Below are 18,863 nucleotides of genomic sequence, written 5' to 3' on the forward strand. Positions count from 1 at the left end.
TAATAACGATCTAATATTACAAACCATATTCTGACATTAAAAACAAAAAAAAAGTCGTTATACACGCCCCATGTACAAAATATATAATAATAATAAATAAAGTTGCGTATAGGCGGTCAAACACGCAGCGGTGGATTGGGGCAAGGACGATTGTCTCGTATATATATACATAGGTACTATATTCGTATGGGCATGCCGTGTACGATGAGCGGGGGAGTAAGTATCCGTCGTCGATCACACACGAACGGGTTATTATTATTATTTTAACGGTCCATCAGCTGTGCGCAACACTGCCTTCGGCACAGCATCACCGTAATTGTCAGAGAGACCATCGGAGAACGCGATTTTTTTTTTTTGAAATTGTTCTACTCGCACACGCCATATGGAAAACAATGCAATCGTCGTCGTCGGTGGCAGTGGTGGTGACGGAGGAGGAAGGGGTTTTACGGCCGCCACCACCGCCACCGCCCGCCAAGCTTCCTGTTCCGGTCGGTTCGGCGCCGGTCGTGCTCGGTCGCCGTCGCAGTCGCCGCCGCCGCCGCCGCCGCGCCGTCGCTACCACAGCTCGGCCCTCGGCGTTCACATCAGACGCAATTCCGACACGGCGGCAGTCGTACGTTCCGCGATCACACGCACACACCGCGACATTTTTACCTTTTACACACTGAACACACCACCTTAACCACCACCATCACTACCACCTCCACCACCTCAGTCACCACACGTACCCAAATCCTTACAGACACACCACACACACCGTTCCAAGTCCCTTTTTGTTATTTTTGCGTTTGTTATAATTTTCGCGTATTTTACACCGATTAATAAAATAAATAAATTAAACATCGATCGATTGTAAATCTGAGATTCAATTTTTATTTTTCTCTTTGGCCGTCGCGTGTGTGTAAACCTACCCTACAATAAGAATACAATATTATAATATAATTTATCACAAATCGAAATACCGCCGAAACGACTGTGCACTGTCGACCGTCTTCGCCGACCCTGCAGTAGTGACCTGCCGTCGCCGCTGAGTCTACTAACCACCTTCGTCTTCTTCGTCGTCGTCCGGAACCGATAACACGATACCACCGATAAGCTGCTACAGGAAACCGTGCCGGTCCGCGGTAGTGACCACATGTTGGCGCTGGTAGTGGTCGTCACGCAGCATTACACCCACCCGGTTGAATCGTGGAGGCCGTCGCCGTTGGAGGGTTGAAGAGGGCCCGAGGTGGTGCGTACAACGGACCGGAGGCCGCCGCCGCCACCCTCAAGAAGCTCAGACTGGACGCCGCCACTGCCGCCGCAGCCGCAGCCGCAGCCGCAGCGATGAACATGTCGCCAACAGGTCACACGCCACCGCTGCAAGTCCAACAACAGCAAGGACCTGGCAGCGTATCGGTTGATGGCCAGCAGTCCGTGGTTACTGGCATGTGCAACAGCATCGATTCCGTCGGGCCCGGCGAAGAAGAGGTAAACATAATAATACTATACTGATTTTCAACTAAAATAACTGTTATCCGATCGATTAGCGTTGAGATATTCATGGATATTAAATATAATATACTTAATATGATATTCGCGTTTACAAATCGATAGGTTAGATTAGGCTATGAATAAGTCGGTAAGGTTGATTTTGGCACGTAATTAAAGCAACTCGTATTTAGTTGTAGGTACGATATGGGTACCTATTCGATTTACATGTACTAACGTTATTTAATAGTATTATTATAGTAACGACGATTCGGTGGACGTACGGACCGAGGGCGTCTCCCCGTGTCCACCGTGAGAACATTTTCTAATAATAATAATAATAATAATATTGTATTTTTCGACGGATGTACGTCGTATAATCCTTTGCTTGGCCGTCCCGTCATGTATCCCCCACCGCCCGTCCACCCGTAAGCCTAACATTTTATTATAATATATAGGTTCACTATGTATATTATGTATATACTCGATACGCTCGTTATTTGTGTGTAAAACTTGCACACACACGACACTGTATGCGTACATTACATAAAATATACACCAGCACACAAAAAAAAACAATATGTTTGTTAGGGCTTGGCTCGTCGTTGTCGTAGACATCGTCGTCGAATGTGATAATTGCTCCGAACGAGGACACGAACGACTGCAGCAGCAGCGTGGTTTGTATAAGTCGCGTGTAATATTATATATAGGTACTTAAATGTTTAATATGTATGCCAAGTGCACTGCACCCTCCTCTCCTCCATTGGGGCCACCATTACCTCTATCCCTGTATCAATAGTTACCAGTTCTTATCAACTGTCAGGTGGAAATATCATCATTTTTTTCCGGAGATCGGTGACAACGCACAATACGATCTAGAACCGCGTATGTCGAATAGTGTTGTTTAAGTGCGTTCTCAGATTTAACTTCACTTACCATCGTTTTTTTATACTGCTCATCGTAGAATAAATTGTTTGATTATGTATATACATATATATATATATATATTATGTTGTATATATTATGTTGTATATAAGATTGACACGAAGATTGAAAAGACGGAAAAATGTGAGTCTATAACAACGAGACCCTTGCCATCTTAAGAGTTTTTTTGATGTCACGCGACGCATTATACTGCACCATAACCACAGCGAATACTGGTAAAATCTCCAATGAACTGAGTTTCTAGGTATACAGGTACTGGTGTTAATGTGTATGCTTCGATTTATCGACTGAACACACCTAGTGCCTCAATGACTATAAGTTCTTATCGTTGTTTTTTTGACAAAATACTATCACACCGAAAAGTTTGAATAATATCGTGAACGTCGTCTGTGAAAATTATTTTTTTTTTTATTTCCAGAGGAAATAATAATTTTATTTAATTATTTTTAAAACCCGTTAAATAATTTACAGAACACGTAGAGCGTGCGCACTTTACCATTCTTTCGATCGCAAGCGGCGGGTGACGGTTGTATTGCGTGAGTTTTTCGCGCAGGTGTGCCACTCGTTTCTCCTAAGTTTCGGGTGAAAACGATTCCATATGCAAATAATACTATCGGTAGGGCCTATGTTTTTTTTAGGTTATATAGATTTCAGGTGTGGGTGTCGCGCACATAACGTCATCGTCGTTCATCGTTTTGTAGTCGTCGTCAGCGGCGGCACTACCGTGTACACAATATTACAATACTTGCAGGCTGCAACCAACACGCGCGCGATCCCACCTAGGCGCTAATTACCAGTCGTTCACGGTCCGCCAGATACGCTGTTCAAATATACACACGCCCAGTGGTTGCCAAAACGCGATGCGTAAAACGAAACTGCCAAGCGCGTGACAAACTTTATGACGAAAACGGAAATAATGCGTAAAGAACGTATATAATTCTTTGCTGCAGCAAAAACGGTCGTAAAATGACGTTTTAATATTTTTGTTATTATCGGTAGGTAGGTACACCTATATTACAATATTGTGTACCACCGAAGTTTCGTAAGACGCACACACGGGGAGCGCGGCAACATGTGTTCACCTGAGGGGCAGCTGCTGCTCCCCACGAGAACAGCTGATCGCCGTCGGGGTGGTTGCCGACGACGGTGGCGGGTGAGCGCGTATCGTATGTGACGGGATTTCGACGCACGAGTGCGTGCGTGTGAGCGCGCTAACAAGACTCCCTCCAAAACAACAACAAAAAAATGCGTCCCATCAAAAATATCACGTTTCCGGTGATGACGTGATCTTAAAGCAATCGACAGCCACGCGAAAAAAATTAATCTCCAGGAAACTCTGCATGGAAGTTATCATCATCAGATATACTCGGGTGCCCTTATACAACTCGCATCGAGGTGAATAGTGTAGTAAATATGATACAATGTGTAATTATTATGTAATTATATGACAATACTGGTGATATTGCAGTATTGCGATTATTTCACCGAATCACATTGTTATCGTTTCACGAGTAAAATCGAAATATTATACTCGGCTAAAAATCACTTAGACACGCTTGTGGCTGGGGGAAGATACGGTCATCGTATATTGCAAAACTGGTTTCCACGGTAACCCTTTCGACCGGAATATTCCGAAATACCAGTAGAGGTCCCGCAATAATATCCCGTCTTCATTACAATATTGTATGTGACTACCGCGGAGACCTCTCGCCGGCACAGCCGCCGTGTTTATTATAATACACGTATACATTATATTAATGCGCACCCTCAGATGCGAGCGACCGTATTAGAAATCGGAGTCTTCCATAAAATATTTCATAGAGAAAAAAAATACTAAACTCGTCGGCGCGCGGAGACGACGCGTTTTATTATTTATATATATATATATATTACTATACAAGTATAGTCGGCAGTCAGCTGCAGCAGCTGCTGTTGTTCCTCGCGAGACAGAATTTTATGTATAGGTAGGTACATTTCCCCATTTTTGTGTAAAGCGCTCTGTATAAGTATAAGTATATGCGCCACCCTGTATAGCGTATATTATATTATCCGACGACAACTCGTAGTACAACTACGTAGGGTGATCTGGTTTTGAAATGAAATCTTTTTATTATTTTTTTTTTACATTTGAGCGATTTTGACACTACCTAGCGATGAAAACATATATTATATCATATTATATTCGCGCTGTGCAGAGATGATCGTCTTTGAAATCGGCACAACAATCTGATGATAAAGCCACGCTTGGTACCACGCCATGGTCGTGTGTTATAATAATGCTATATCACATAGTATTCGTGTAGTTTGTCAGAAGATTTTGTATTGTGCAGCATCTCACAAGTTTATATATATATACATATGTATATTATAATATATGTTAGAAGATTATGATATAAAAACTTTAACTGCGTCGGCGGGCGCCAGTCAGCGCATAATTCAACGTTCTCTCAACGACCAGCTCTGCCGCTCTCAAGCCACTCGAGACGACGTCTATACCCACACTCACACATCGGGTATCGCCCCTCGTTATGGCCAAGAGTGCACACGGTTTTTATCACAACACCGACAACCTAACCCTCCTGCAGTCGCCGCCAACAGACTTGTACGAAAGCATCGAGAAACGAGAAATGTCCCCTTATTCTCTTGCGCCCCGAACTCGATAGCGGGCGCTAATTACGGCGGGTGACTATCAGCGACCGGGTACGTGATATTTACTCAGAAATATAGACCGCAGCATAATAACACTCTGTCGACGCCGTCACGGACGTATATGTTGTAGGTACGTGATTTTTTTATCATCAAAATTTACGTTTTCCGAAATTTTATTCAATTCTGCCGAATAAAGTGTTCGTCACCGCAAAACTCGTAAACTCTTCCATGCACGCTCGTGCACAGTTGTTGACTCGTAAATCCCTCGGAAGCGGCGCGGCGGCGGCGGGCATATGGCAAGCGGGGCTCGTGTACTAGCGTTCGCCGTATGCCGTTTCCGTCCGGAGCGATAGTTATAGTCGACGACTACGCCACCGCCAATGCCACTGCTGTCGCAGATATTTTTCTGACGTACTCGATCTTATATTGTCCTCCGAGACATTAATACTATGGTTAATACACCGATGTAGACGACGATGACAAATTTGATATAATTACAAACGTCATCATATTAATAATTCCGATAAAAACAAATACGCATACGAACAATAATATTATAAATATCACTATAACGGTATCTCTATATATATACGATGCACATGCAATATGTACAGACGCTGCATATAATATACATACCTACACAATTTTATACATACGCTTACATTTTATGTACCGCCGAGCGACCGTATCTGGTCAAGCTCTGAAAACCAGTTTAAGCACGAGCCGAAACGCCAATTGAACGACGTCGTACGTCTATGACGATGATAATAATAATGATGAAGATGATGGTGACGATGATGGACAACGTGTTCACACCGCGAAGTTCCTGTGCAGCCGCCACTGCCGACTTATGTCCGATAACAAATTATATTATTATACAAATCTTGTGTTTCCGGTGCATCGCGATCGCACTGCAGCAGTTGTTCCTTTATGCAATCTAAAAACATTAAGCATGTTGCATATACTAAGTTTAATATATAGCCCATTTATTATAGAAACAAAACATATAATATTATACTCTGATGTACTAGAAATTATATTGTATGTTTTATCATGCAATATCATTTAGGTAGCAAGTCAGTCTAAAATGTGGTAATAACATAACGGTTCGGGAAGAAATCAATATTTTCCATCTGCTATATTTTTTTCGTTACTTCTACAATTTACCTATATAAAACTATGTAGGTATTAGTATTCTGAGTACTATGTTTATATTTACGTTTCAATAATGTCACTATAAAAAAATTTAAGATTAAATATAAACAATAATAAAAAATAAATAATACATAATAAATTATAATTAATATAATATAGTTATAATTATTGTTATTTATTATTATTTTTATTTATTTAAAATTTAATATGTTTGAAATATATCAGTATTTGTTATCAGCGTAGATTTATAGATGGACTTTTTCAATTAAATTAAGTGTAGGGCTAAAGATTATTACAATATAGGATTTACTTGATACACGTTATGAGTGTTGGTTTACAAATTATTCGAACCGATTACGGGTTCAATAATATATGGCGGAGTATAGTCTAATTCACTTACATTCACTTAAAATATTGGTTTTATATATTATTGTACATGTCCTGTAATTAGCTGTCTAACAATAAGGTTTTAAAAAAACGGACGGAAATTAACGGCATTGGTTGTTGGAAAATATATTATTTTTTCTCGTTCCACGTGACCGTATATGTGAAGAGTTTTCGCGATTATTCGTGCAAATTAGAGGACGCGTGTACATTTATAGTACCTTTCATTTCTATTTGCATATATTCTATGACTTTAATGAATAATCACAGTTTATAATAAGAAGCATGGTAAAATATTATATCATAATATTTAAAACATAATAATACAGCAATTAATATTCCCCATAACATGTTTTTTGGGATCGCCGGTTTTATTTTAGTCGGAAACTATGAGTAATTATGTCGATTTTTGATATTTCAATTTAATCAAGCACTAACGACACTTTGAATTTATTGGTGGCGCCATAATATTTTTAATGTTTTTGAAATAAAAAAAGTTTATAAACTTTCAAAATATTTTCATCCCCAAATCCTGTTATCTCGATAATGGTTTTCATCGGTGTCGTAACATGTCATTTCATCATCATACATTTTCTAAAATTTGTATAATTTAATTCAAACCATATAATAATTCTTTATTATACATCACTAAAATCGTGGTTGTATATTTTGTATAAATCTGTCATTAGATTAGTTGTATGTGTCAAAAAGGTTATACATGGGGTAAAATAAAACGTACGACGGTAGCACACTCATAATTCAATGGAAAATTAAAAAATAAAAGCTCGAACATTGATTATATCAACGAATTGATTAAGTTACACTGAACTTCTAGCGGATGAGATATTTTAGCACTTCAACACTTTAGATTAAAAAACAAATTAAAATGACACAATCCTGACACCATCAATAAGTAATAATTTTAGCTGCTAAATATACCTACAATTTGATTATTATTGTTTGTATTTATAAACGTCTGTTTTATATGGTAACTTTGAACGAATGTTGCTCAAAATATCTGAATAAAAAATATCTTGAGCTATACTTAACATAATTTTTAAAATGAGTTAGCAAATCGACTAGAGTTTACAGCATACTTGCAACTCTTCTTTTTATTAAATAACGCTACCAAGTCAACTCCCAGTGGTGAATTTAAGATTTAAATAATAGCATAATAATCATGAGAGGGGCCTCGTACAAAACTTATCCGTGAGTCGTGCCGTAAGCCCGTGCCCACTTTTTACAAAACCTTTTCACTACAGTTTAGGTGGGAACCGACCATAATAAAACCAAGCCTTGTCAGTATTTGCCAACTAAACAACGTTAAATCTACCACGGTCAACTCCATATTGATGATAAATCCAAGTAACTTTAATTTTGTGCATATTTTGTAATCACGTGATATAATTTAAATAACAAATGAATTTATTGAAATTAAATTAAACGCATTGTATTTTAAGGGAACAACAATTAAATTATTATCATACTAATGAATTTTAAAACAATACATTATTTATAATTACTTAGAGCAACTTAGCCAACGATAAGACAATGCATCCATATGGATATACAAACTGTTTAAGACTCTTAATTTGGGACGATGACTGATATCAACGCCGACTATATTTTATAATATAATATTATGTAGTACTAGTATAGGATTTATATATCTATACACAACTCTAATATTAATGCGCATATTTTCTAGGCGTCAAAAATAACGAATATAACCGAGAGCACACGCGTTGAGTTATACGCTCATTCTAAAAAATGTTTGTACAATAATTATATTTCATCGAATAAACATTAATTTTTTTATGTAAATATAGTGTTTGTGGTGTTGTATAACCGCTCGGTGGCACCATAGCTCATAGTTTATATCGCATGAAAATTCGTAATCGTTTTATTTATATTTTTAACTAATACACCATTTAGTTCTTCGGTACATAATTCTACAATAACTGTATAGAATAAAATATGGTAAATAAAAGGAACAGCATTGGAGTCTATAAACAAAACGTGACCGGAGTGATGCCACTGACGAGAGTACACCTCTGCACGACGTGTGGGCATATTATTATTATTCAGCGTTTGGGCGTGCACATGTAACGTATTACTATCATCTAAGCCCCAAAGCTCTCGGTCATCTCTACACCTACGATAGTACCAATAGATTTTTTTCTTGATTTTTTAGTATTTTATTATTATTATTGTTACTTTATTTTTATGCGATTTTCCTATACGATAAACACCATCGCATGTTTGCTTTTATTTTTATTTTCTTCATCCACTTGATTGTTTGCGTGGCATTTAGTTTTTCGATTTTAACACATGATTGTCGAATTTGTTTCTGTTTAGAATCAACACGCTATACGTAGAATATATTTCTGAAATGCATTCGAATTCGACCATTTTTTTTTTACAAAATCCATTATAAAATATAATTTACAAACTTCGTGCTTCTAACAAGAACTAATATTTGAACAGAAAATCCACTGGGATATGAAATGTTAAACGTTTATATCTCATTATCACGTCATAAAATATATAAGTGGATAGTTATGTACTAAGACTGTCATTCATAAGAATATAAGAAAACGACAACAATTATTGTAATATTCTCTTTGTCACTTAAAAGTTAAAGTTATAATAGTAATAATAATAATAATAGTAATGTCACTTGATGAAACTTTCTTCTAACTTCTGATTGTGACTTATTTTTATTCTATTCGATAAACGAGTTGTTGCAAATTTAAATTTCTTAAATAATGTGCATTTTAAAATCCATCTAGGTACTAAGGAAAATCTCTTATACATTATTATTTTAAACGGAAAAGAAAATACCCAGAAGACGTGTAAAATGTTTTTATTTCACGTTTTTTAAATTTGTCTGTACGAAATCAAATCAGAGGAGTAGAAAATGCCAAACTTTTACTTTCGTCCCCCTTGAACCACCGTCGACAAGCGTCGATAATATAAGGATTTGAGATGATGGTGGGGCTGATGTGTGACAGCCATGCACGCTTAACCATGAGCATGCATGCGTACTATGATATTCATATACAATTCGGCGATATACACTCATAAATATGATCCTGCAGCACTGAAAACGTAGCCGTTGCAGTCAGTCAAATACCGTGGATGGTAACGAGCTGCGTTAATTTTTTTCCATACATTTTGATTATTACTATTATTTATTCAGTTTGCCCACACAGTCCATTAATATCACTTAAACGGTTTTGATATTTTGCTCGACCGAATCCCAGGGCGTCCGCGGCGCGTCGACCGATGGGATGGCATATTAAAATATAATATATTAGTTGCCTACCTATATATTACAAAATGCATGCCGTTCCACACATATGATATCAAATATATAATATAATATGTGATAGAAAGAGAGGTATGTTTAGACACTCGAACGCCGCACGTCCAAAATCCCAAAAGGGACTTCCGGGGTATTTTTATATCTAGACCGATCAATACTTTGCGCTCGAAAATACACACATATAAGTCCCTCGTATATGATATGCGCGTGTATGTGCGCGCGAGTTTACCGTGTCGAAAAACATGAATCCGTCTGCGACGTGAATAAATATAGGTGTAATAATATATAGGTATAGAGGAAAAGGGCACGCGAGGATCAGACTTAACGTCTTTGCCGTTGTCGGGAAGACGCTCAGTCTCGCGATTATAACGCAATACAGGTAAACGGATACTCGTGTGTTCGCATTTTCGGACCCGCCGTACCGAAACGGAATAACACGGAGCACACACACGCTCACACGGTCGTATCACATACATATAGTGAACGCATAATCCGGTATCCGTTTGCGCATTTATACCACGTATCGAGAAACTTTTTTTTTCACTCTCCTCCTCTTCGCTACCCACCACCGCCGGAGACTCGTTTTATGTATTACATGTACGCGTTCTATTTGTATGTTTTTTCCTCGTGACGGAGACACTTCGTCGGCAACTCCGACGCTAAAAGGATGGAATTCGGTGGATTTAGGAATATATAGGTACCTACACATAGGCACGTGAGTTGTAACTGCACTTACATTATAATAATAGTATTATACTGAGGCACAGTGTCTATATACCAGCGGTGAGACGGACGTGTGCCGCCGCCAGCACCAAGTCCAATGAAATCCCCGTTCGTTGTTTAGAGCTCAATTTCGAGTATCGTCGCAAATAGCTGCGAATCGATGGCGTAACAGCATCATCGTGCATTATACGTGCCCTCGAAAAGGCTACATAGCTGTCACATAGTGTTCTCTACCCTGCAAATGCAATCAGGAATTCCAGACGTCGTCGGTGGCGGCGGTGATATTAAATGCACAAAATTATTTCAAACTGGAAAATTATTCGTCGTCGCGTCGATCCCATACAGTGGATGGCGGTACATATCCCTAATATTGTTGTTATTATTATTGTTATCGTTGTCTATGTATTTTGTTTGTGAATAATATTACGTTGGAAATTGACCATTACATGCTAAACAGAGTATGAACGATTTGGGATCGTTTCGTATGACATTAAGAACACACATTTCGACGTATATAGAAACCAAACACGTTTAAATAAATCGTTGCCATATAATATATTAATATTATGACATATCGGGACGCCCCCGCCATGGTCTTTGAATAATAATTTTCATTACATTATTCGCGGCAGCGTCGTATACGGTTTGCGGAGTTTGACGATCAAATCGATTTTAATTTTAAATGTTTTCTTAAACGCATCACGTGAAATATTAATAACAATAAATTCGTATAGTCTTCCGAGTGCTGTTGTAACTTGTAGCAACGATAATATATTATTATTTTTAAGATCTCTCGAAAGAATACAAGTGGGGCAACGCGAGGCGTAATGCTAAACAACCATTACGCGACGTTGTTTGAATTTCACGAGATACGGTTGATTAAAAGCGTTTACGACGGATCGTCATCGTTCGAAATTAACCCACCGCGCAGATGCTGGTCGTGGTGTACGATATGTACATATACAGGATGATTCTTTTAACTCAAGACCCTACCTAATTATTTCGAAAACTATGAACATTTTTCAATAATACTTTTTTTTACATAATTGCATTATATAAAACCGTATTAAAACAAAATATTTTTTTTTTTAATGTATTTTTTCTATTTTGAATCGTGAAGTACATTTTTAATTTCATGTTCTGCAGAAGAGTATCTTTCGAAATAATTCGATACGTAAAAATCTAATTTTGAACAAGTGTAGTTAGTCAGTTATAATAATGGATATGAGGTATAGATGATTGGAGTAGTAAACAAACGTGTGGGGTTTTACTGGTTCAATATTTGATTTTCAACATAAAATTAATAACGACAAAAAATGGTAAAAATATATATTTAAAGGAATGTATTGCTATCACTGAATATTATTATGTAAAACAAGTATTTTCAAAAACCTTATAAGTTTTGAGCATAATGTGTATCTTACATAAAAAGAATCACACTGTATAATATGAGAAGCGTTTGCCTACAACATAGTATAATATAATACTCTATTGCGCGGCATATCATAAGACGTATTATATTTTCTCGTGTCAGTTCTTTCCTAGGCTCTCTGTGTATAATATATATACAAACAGACGAGTATATATTACGTTATACATCAGCTCCTCTCGACAAACAGTAAAGTCAACACACAGTTATATCCAATGCACGTGCGTTTATATATATATCAAACAATGTCATGTATATCGTATTATGTCGTGCGGTCTAGATGAAATAGTATAATATGATATATGTGCATGGGACAATGAGTAATTATATTATCAGTCGATATTATAATAATAATAATATGTATTATACGATATCATGTATAGAAGTCGGCTGAGGTGCGATGACGACAACGTTGACGACACGTTCAACCGAATACCTTTAAAATATGTAGGTATACGAACGCTGCATAGGAGATTACAAATTTTCTCGAGTCTCGAACGGATGATTAGAATGACATTATTATTATATTTCATCGGTAATAATATGACGAATAACTACTTTAGTAACGACTGACGAGTATAATGTTAAAGGATGTGATTGACGCTGTTTAAAATTCGCATATTATATTACTCGTTCATAATTTTATATTTCAATTGACGCGTATTATTTCTCCGCCGTATGTTAAATCGTTGACGTAGTACAATAATATTATAACTTACCCACATTCCACGTACAAACAAGTAATAAAACAAAGTCACTAAGTCAGCCATCGCATATAAGTGCATATATATCGTCGTTGGTAAGTGCAACAGCCGTGTATGGTAATAATTAATTATTAATGATTTACCTCCAACAGACTAGAGTCCTAAAGAATTTCATACGTATTACGTACATGCATATATAAACACAACTCAGTAAGCTCTCGTTTCTCACTTATGCGTTTTATACGTCACAGGTACCTAGGTACTACATAATATCGACCAACAAAAATGATTATTGACATTATCGTTATAGCAGATTGATGACTGTTCAAAATACATTGTTTTCTGATTTTTGTGGTTTTATTCACCCGATTCTTATCCATCGTGATAAAAATCCGGCTATCGGCTCAGTGAAAGCGCTCGATGCATGTTAAAACAATAATATAATATTCCCCTGAGCCGGCGCTAACACCGTATATACTGTCGTCGACCTCTCCTGAGAACAATGCGCGAGCGCGTTGTATAATATTTTAAGAGGTGTATTATTTTTCACCGAAATACGCGCTACATTAGAAAATGATAAAACGTGAGTACCTGCAGCGCATCGCATATCATTTGTAGAAAAAAAAAACTCTCAACAAGAGAGGTGCGAAACGAGATTACTTTACGAATAATTTAAGTTCTTATTCGGTGCGTAAAAGAAAATAATGTTTATTATAAAAAATAAAACACGAAGAAAACGTTACCAGTGTTGAAGATTTCACGCGAATTGTAAAGATAACTGGAAAACACTATGCGCCATATATTGTTCACCTTTTTTTTACGTATCGGCGTCGTATATAATAAAACATTATTATATTATATAAGTATAGACGCGCCGCCAATCATTGTTAATATATTGCTATTCTTCACGTCTGGAGACGGGTGATGTGTATTATTATAATAATATTATAAAAGTTGAATAGGTATATACCTATTGGGCATGCCTCACATTTGCGAAGGTTAACACAACAATCCGATAATTTACGAGCAAGCACATGTTTTTATTTTCAAATATAACACACAATCTGAGATGTATACACAAATGCAACGATAAGTAAACGGTATACATTATTTTTTCACACAGTCTAGGAGGTCATCCGTTGACGATTTATACACTGCTGCAATTCCAAGATCGGTGGCTGTATAAGAATTAAACGTAAGTCATCTCACGATCATTTTCGTTTAACCATTCTACGTAGGAGGATTTAACACGATGTGAACGTTTAAGGGGTTAGTGAAGCGTGTCGATAATTTGAAATGACATTTTTTGTGACTATAGTAATTGTTGGTATTATAGCGATTTCACTCGGTGAACTTCACTGGTGGTATAGGAATTTTTGAAAAATACGAGAACCCAGAGCTGCAGGTATCCTTTTATACGATTCTTAGACTTAGACGTGTGTAATAATTTAATAATGATAATTATATTTAAAACCACGACGTTGCGTGCGGAAAAACGCAGGTGAATGGAACGTGGATAATAGACTTTTGTGGCGTACGAGAAATATATATCGTGTGAATTATTTGTACGATTGCGATTCGGGTTTTTCGGAAAGCCGATTTGGCGCCAGCATTTCGAAAAGCCGTCTGTGGGTAAAACGCGCGCGCCGTTTATCGATCCGCCGCCGCCGCCGCCGCCGCCGCCGCGCCTTTACTGCTGCGACTGTACTTGGGCCGTGTGCGATGTACGACGAAAGTTAACAGCGGGAGCGGCGGAGTTCTGTGCGTGTGCGGCAACGGGCGCGCTGCGGCCAATTACGAAAAATAAATATTGAAATTTATTCCTACGCCGCAGCCGCCACGAGGGCTAGTCGAAAAGGCGAACGCCTCTCTGGCCGTATATCAAAATAATAATAATAATAAAACATCGTAAACTATATAGTACATTGTATACAATATATAATATAACATATCTATATATTATATAGTATATTTGTTGTTTCTAACAATCCCGCGACTATATATACTTATATATTGTGTTATATTATGATTTATATTTTTGTTCTTATTCGCGTACAACCCTAAAAATCAAGCGCCCTTAACGATGCCTCGGGTAAATCATTGAAGTATAACAAGTATAACATTGAAGTATTACGTACATGTAATGTAACTGCAATTCTTGCAGAGATCTCGGAAGCGTATCTCTCGGATAACCGCGTAATTTTTGATCACCAATGTTTGCACATTGGTTTTTTTTCAAAGACACAATATTATTGTATATTTGTAGATTGATTATTCTAAACGGCAATATTAATAGGTAGGTGCCTTTAATAGTATAATTTTATCTTGTATAAACTCAAGAATTCCGCATATTATGCCTTTCAATAATAAGCCTTATCAGATTTTCTTTCTCGCACAATCAAATCTAACAGACTGGTCTGATATAAGACCATTAAAATATAAAATGTGATTGCCATTAATAGGTTGATGGTTCTAAAATGTCTTGACACAATCGATGTAAAAAATACTACGTGCACGGTATAATATATTGTACATGGTGATTTTACACCGTTGTCGTTTCGAGGATCACAAAGTGTGTGTACTTTTGATGTATGTCTTACAGTTTTCGTGTATTAGTGAAACAAACCATCAACGAACAAACGCAGCGTGGAACTATAGCTATACTGCTGGTTCGTTTGTACCTCGGAAAAACTCGAAAAAGAGGTCAACCGCGCGTTCGTCGTCGTCTGTGTTGTTCCCACGGCGGTGGTTCTAATTTTTTTTTTTTTTTGACCTTGAATGCCGAGATGCGCTGCAGTAAAACCAAAATATATAATACGAATAAATACTGATATCGTCGGGCCGCGTACAAAACAAATTGTTAAAAGAGCCGTGTGCCTATACAGCTATAATACATACACGTAGGTATTTACGATAGGAAGTGGTGACGATGGCGGCGGCATACCAGCTGGTATACGACATGTGTGAGTATAGGAAAGACCTCTGGAGCACCTGGTCTTTGAAGGCGCGTGCCAGACTATTAAATACATTTTTTTTCACGTATAATATATATGTACACGATTTCTTCTGTCTCGTTCTATATCACTACCGTCCTGCGTCGAGGCAATCCGAAACCGTACGACCGATATAATATACCTGACATGTGGTCAAAGCATATACACACATATATATATATATATACCTATATATATTGTATACTGGCCCTATTGATTTATGGCCCCGGGGGCGACCGTGCGCCGCTACCACCGCCGGCCGCCTACGGTGTATCTGTCGGTTGTTATATTATATATCGATTCCGGCAGACTATAGGCGCGTGTGCGGCATCGCGCGGCTGCAAAAACACGAAAAGATGATTCGGCACGTACCTATCTGTATATAATATGATAATATAGCAGCGCAGGACGCCGACCGTAGATCATTCGGCCAAGTCCCGAAACAGTGTAAAACCATGGCGGCGCATTGATGATGTTTTCCTTTCTCGTATTTTGTCTTAATCGCTGTCGCTGCTGCTGCAGTCGTGTAATCTATTAAATTTTCATTAGTGTTCCGGAACACGGGTAATCGTCGTTAGGCCGTTGACCGAGGTCATATACATAACAATATAAATCGGTATAATAAACGTCCGACCGGTACACGTCACTTAGTGCGCGACTGCCGCATCAGTTGTTACACACATCTTACGCACGATAGTAATTAAAATTTAATCGCAACGCTGTGGTGGATTAGAAACACCGTACCTAAAATACACAATATTATATTGTACACGGGTATAATAGGAGACGTGTGCTTAAATTCTAGACGAAGGCAGTGGGCAAATCTTCTCAATGTGTATCTTCGTATGCATTCGTATATATCTACGAGTAGTGATGATTCCCTACGTGGTGGAATGCAAAAACTAACCAGCAAACCGTTTTGGACTATTTACCCTCGGACACCTTACAGACCGTTTTTCGCACGGTGCTCGCGTTCTCGGGATATACTTACACGCCACGAATATTCCCATCGGAAGATTCTCCCAGGCACCTTTCCGTGTGATCCGGTCAGGTTTACCGATATATTATGGTGTACTCCTCGCCACTGCGTGCGTAGTGCCGGAGTTTCGTCGATAATGATTTATCATCGTGTATACGTCGTAGGTATTATGTCGTACTACAATCCACACCGACTGCTGCACACGACATCGAGAGGTTTTATACTCGCCGACCGCAACCACCTCGGCGTGAAGACCCGTCGTCGGTTTACAGAGTCAGGCTCATATAATACGAGTAGTATCGAATAGTATAACGCGGCAATGCGCACGATACCACAAAACTCGAAACGAAAATCTCATAACAACGGAGCGTAATAGGTATAACTCGACCAACCGCTCAGGGGTTAACAAAACGTGCAGGCCGACCCGGTGTTATTTTTATTGAGCCCAAAGGTCACGCAGTACTAGCGCGAGCGCACACACACCACACACACACTTATTTTTATATATATATATATAAGTAATTATACGTATATGGTATATGGACAGACGGGCGGGCACAAGCCGATAGCAATTTGGTCCAATTAAACGTTGCTCAGCCGTCCATCGCCGGCCTGTTGTTCAGTTACAATTTTTCTCTCCTCTAAACGTCGGGTTTTTTCTCTTTTTTTTCCTCGTCACCCGGCCCGCCTTTGCCGAAGAGTCGTGATTCTGTGGGTGGGGACAGTGGACGGATACGAGTGATGGACGGTGGTTTTCTTGCAGCGACGAAGGAACTTCATGACGATTTTAATGATACCTGTCCGGTAATATTATAAGAGACAAATTGGATAAGGCTATGTTTTATACTTACACTTTACAATATATACGATCGTGGAATGTTACAGTCGTGCAAGTACTTCGTAGGTGGGGAGGTTGTGGAGTAAAGGGGGGGGGGGGAGACCGCGATGGCGAACGTAGTCGGGTCGGTTAACCGACCGGCAACGGCAACAACAACAACAACAATAATAACATAATTTCACCGAGAATCGCGGGTAACCGTGTAAGTAGTATAGCTATATAGGAGGTACCTATATTACTATTACCTACCGTGCGCAGTGCGTGGCCGCCGAGCGCAGTCAACGGGCACGACTTCCTCGCCGATGCGTCTCGGAGACAAAGACTTATTTTTTTGGCTGGGGAGGGGCACGCGTATAAATGATCGCATGTACATGTGATGTACAGTCGCAGTCGTATCATAGCAGCTCTGCAGTCGTCATCGTGGTCGTTTCTCATGTACAAGTATAATGCTGTATAGGTATATGTGAACAGAGTGGCTGTGTTTTAATTTTTCTCCTTTATTATGTTTCATCCGTTTTGTGTTGCACTATATCAACACCCATTGCATTATGCCACAGAATATAATATACTCTCATGGTTTGTACCGCGCCGGGCTCGCCCACGATAGACCGACGACCGTCAGTCGTTGGAATAGACTTGAGGAAGAATTAGGTACTATATACATAGTAATACGCCATTGTGCATTTGTGTGCGTGAATCACTTTCACCGTGAGAAACGGTTTTTCTCGTATTTTGTTCCCTTGGGGGGGATCACGCGCTGTGACGTCCCCGTTGACAAAAGCCACCGTATTGACCGGATATTGTCCCGGAAACAGCGCCGGAGCACACTTTATACATAATGTAGTATAGAACACACCTATACCTTGCGCGTTGGCCGGTGCACTGTTTCGGTATATTGTCTGAATTTATCAATATATAGGTGCAATTAATTCCAATGAATTAGGGTGACCACGTTTTGCCCACTCGACTCTAATGACATTTTTCACTATATAAATCGACTACAAAGAAACAACAACGAATACAATATTATACATATTTGTGTTCTACCGGTTTAGAGAACAATGTATACCTCAGAAACTTATGATTGTGTACATAGAGGCCGAGTTGATATTTTTCTCTTAGAATGATTTAGCCGTTCCGTACCAACTATACAGTACCTACACATACACACTGTGAGCTGCATATTATCGTGATCCTATATAAGGGAACACATTTTACTTTTGACTATTCAATCTGATAGCGATGAATACGTTTTTATCTTTCGTA

General features: G+C 38.6%; 1 protein-coding gene across 4 annotated transcripts in view; it reads left to right on the forward strand.

Moving 5' to 3' along the window:
- The first annotated feature begins 561 nt into the window (after nt 1–561).
- Nucleotides 562–18,863, forward strand: part of LOC111032619 (protein couch potato) — a 55,122-nt gene continuing 36,820 nt past the window's right edge. For 2 of the 4 annotated variants that reach the window (XR_002604323.1, XM_022313016.1), the window contains exon 1: nt 562–1,470. Coding sequence is in view for 3 of the 4 variants with exons in the window: in XM_022313016.1 (XP_022168708.1) it covers nt 1,327–1,470 (144 nt within the window). In the remaining variant the exon portion in view is untranslated. The remainder of the gene's footprint in view (nt 1,471–18,863) is intronic. The other 2 variants (XM_022313015.1, XM_022313017.1) reach the window with 1 other exon arrangement.

Source organism: Myzus persicae, unplaced genomic scaffold (genome assembly GCF_001856785.1).
Source record: "Myzus persicae strain clone G006 unplaced genomic scaffold, MPER_G0061.0, whole genome shotgun sequence".
NCBI lineage: Eukaryota > Metazoa > Arthropoda > Insecta > Hemiptera > Aphididae > Myzus > Myzus persicae.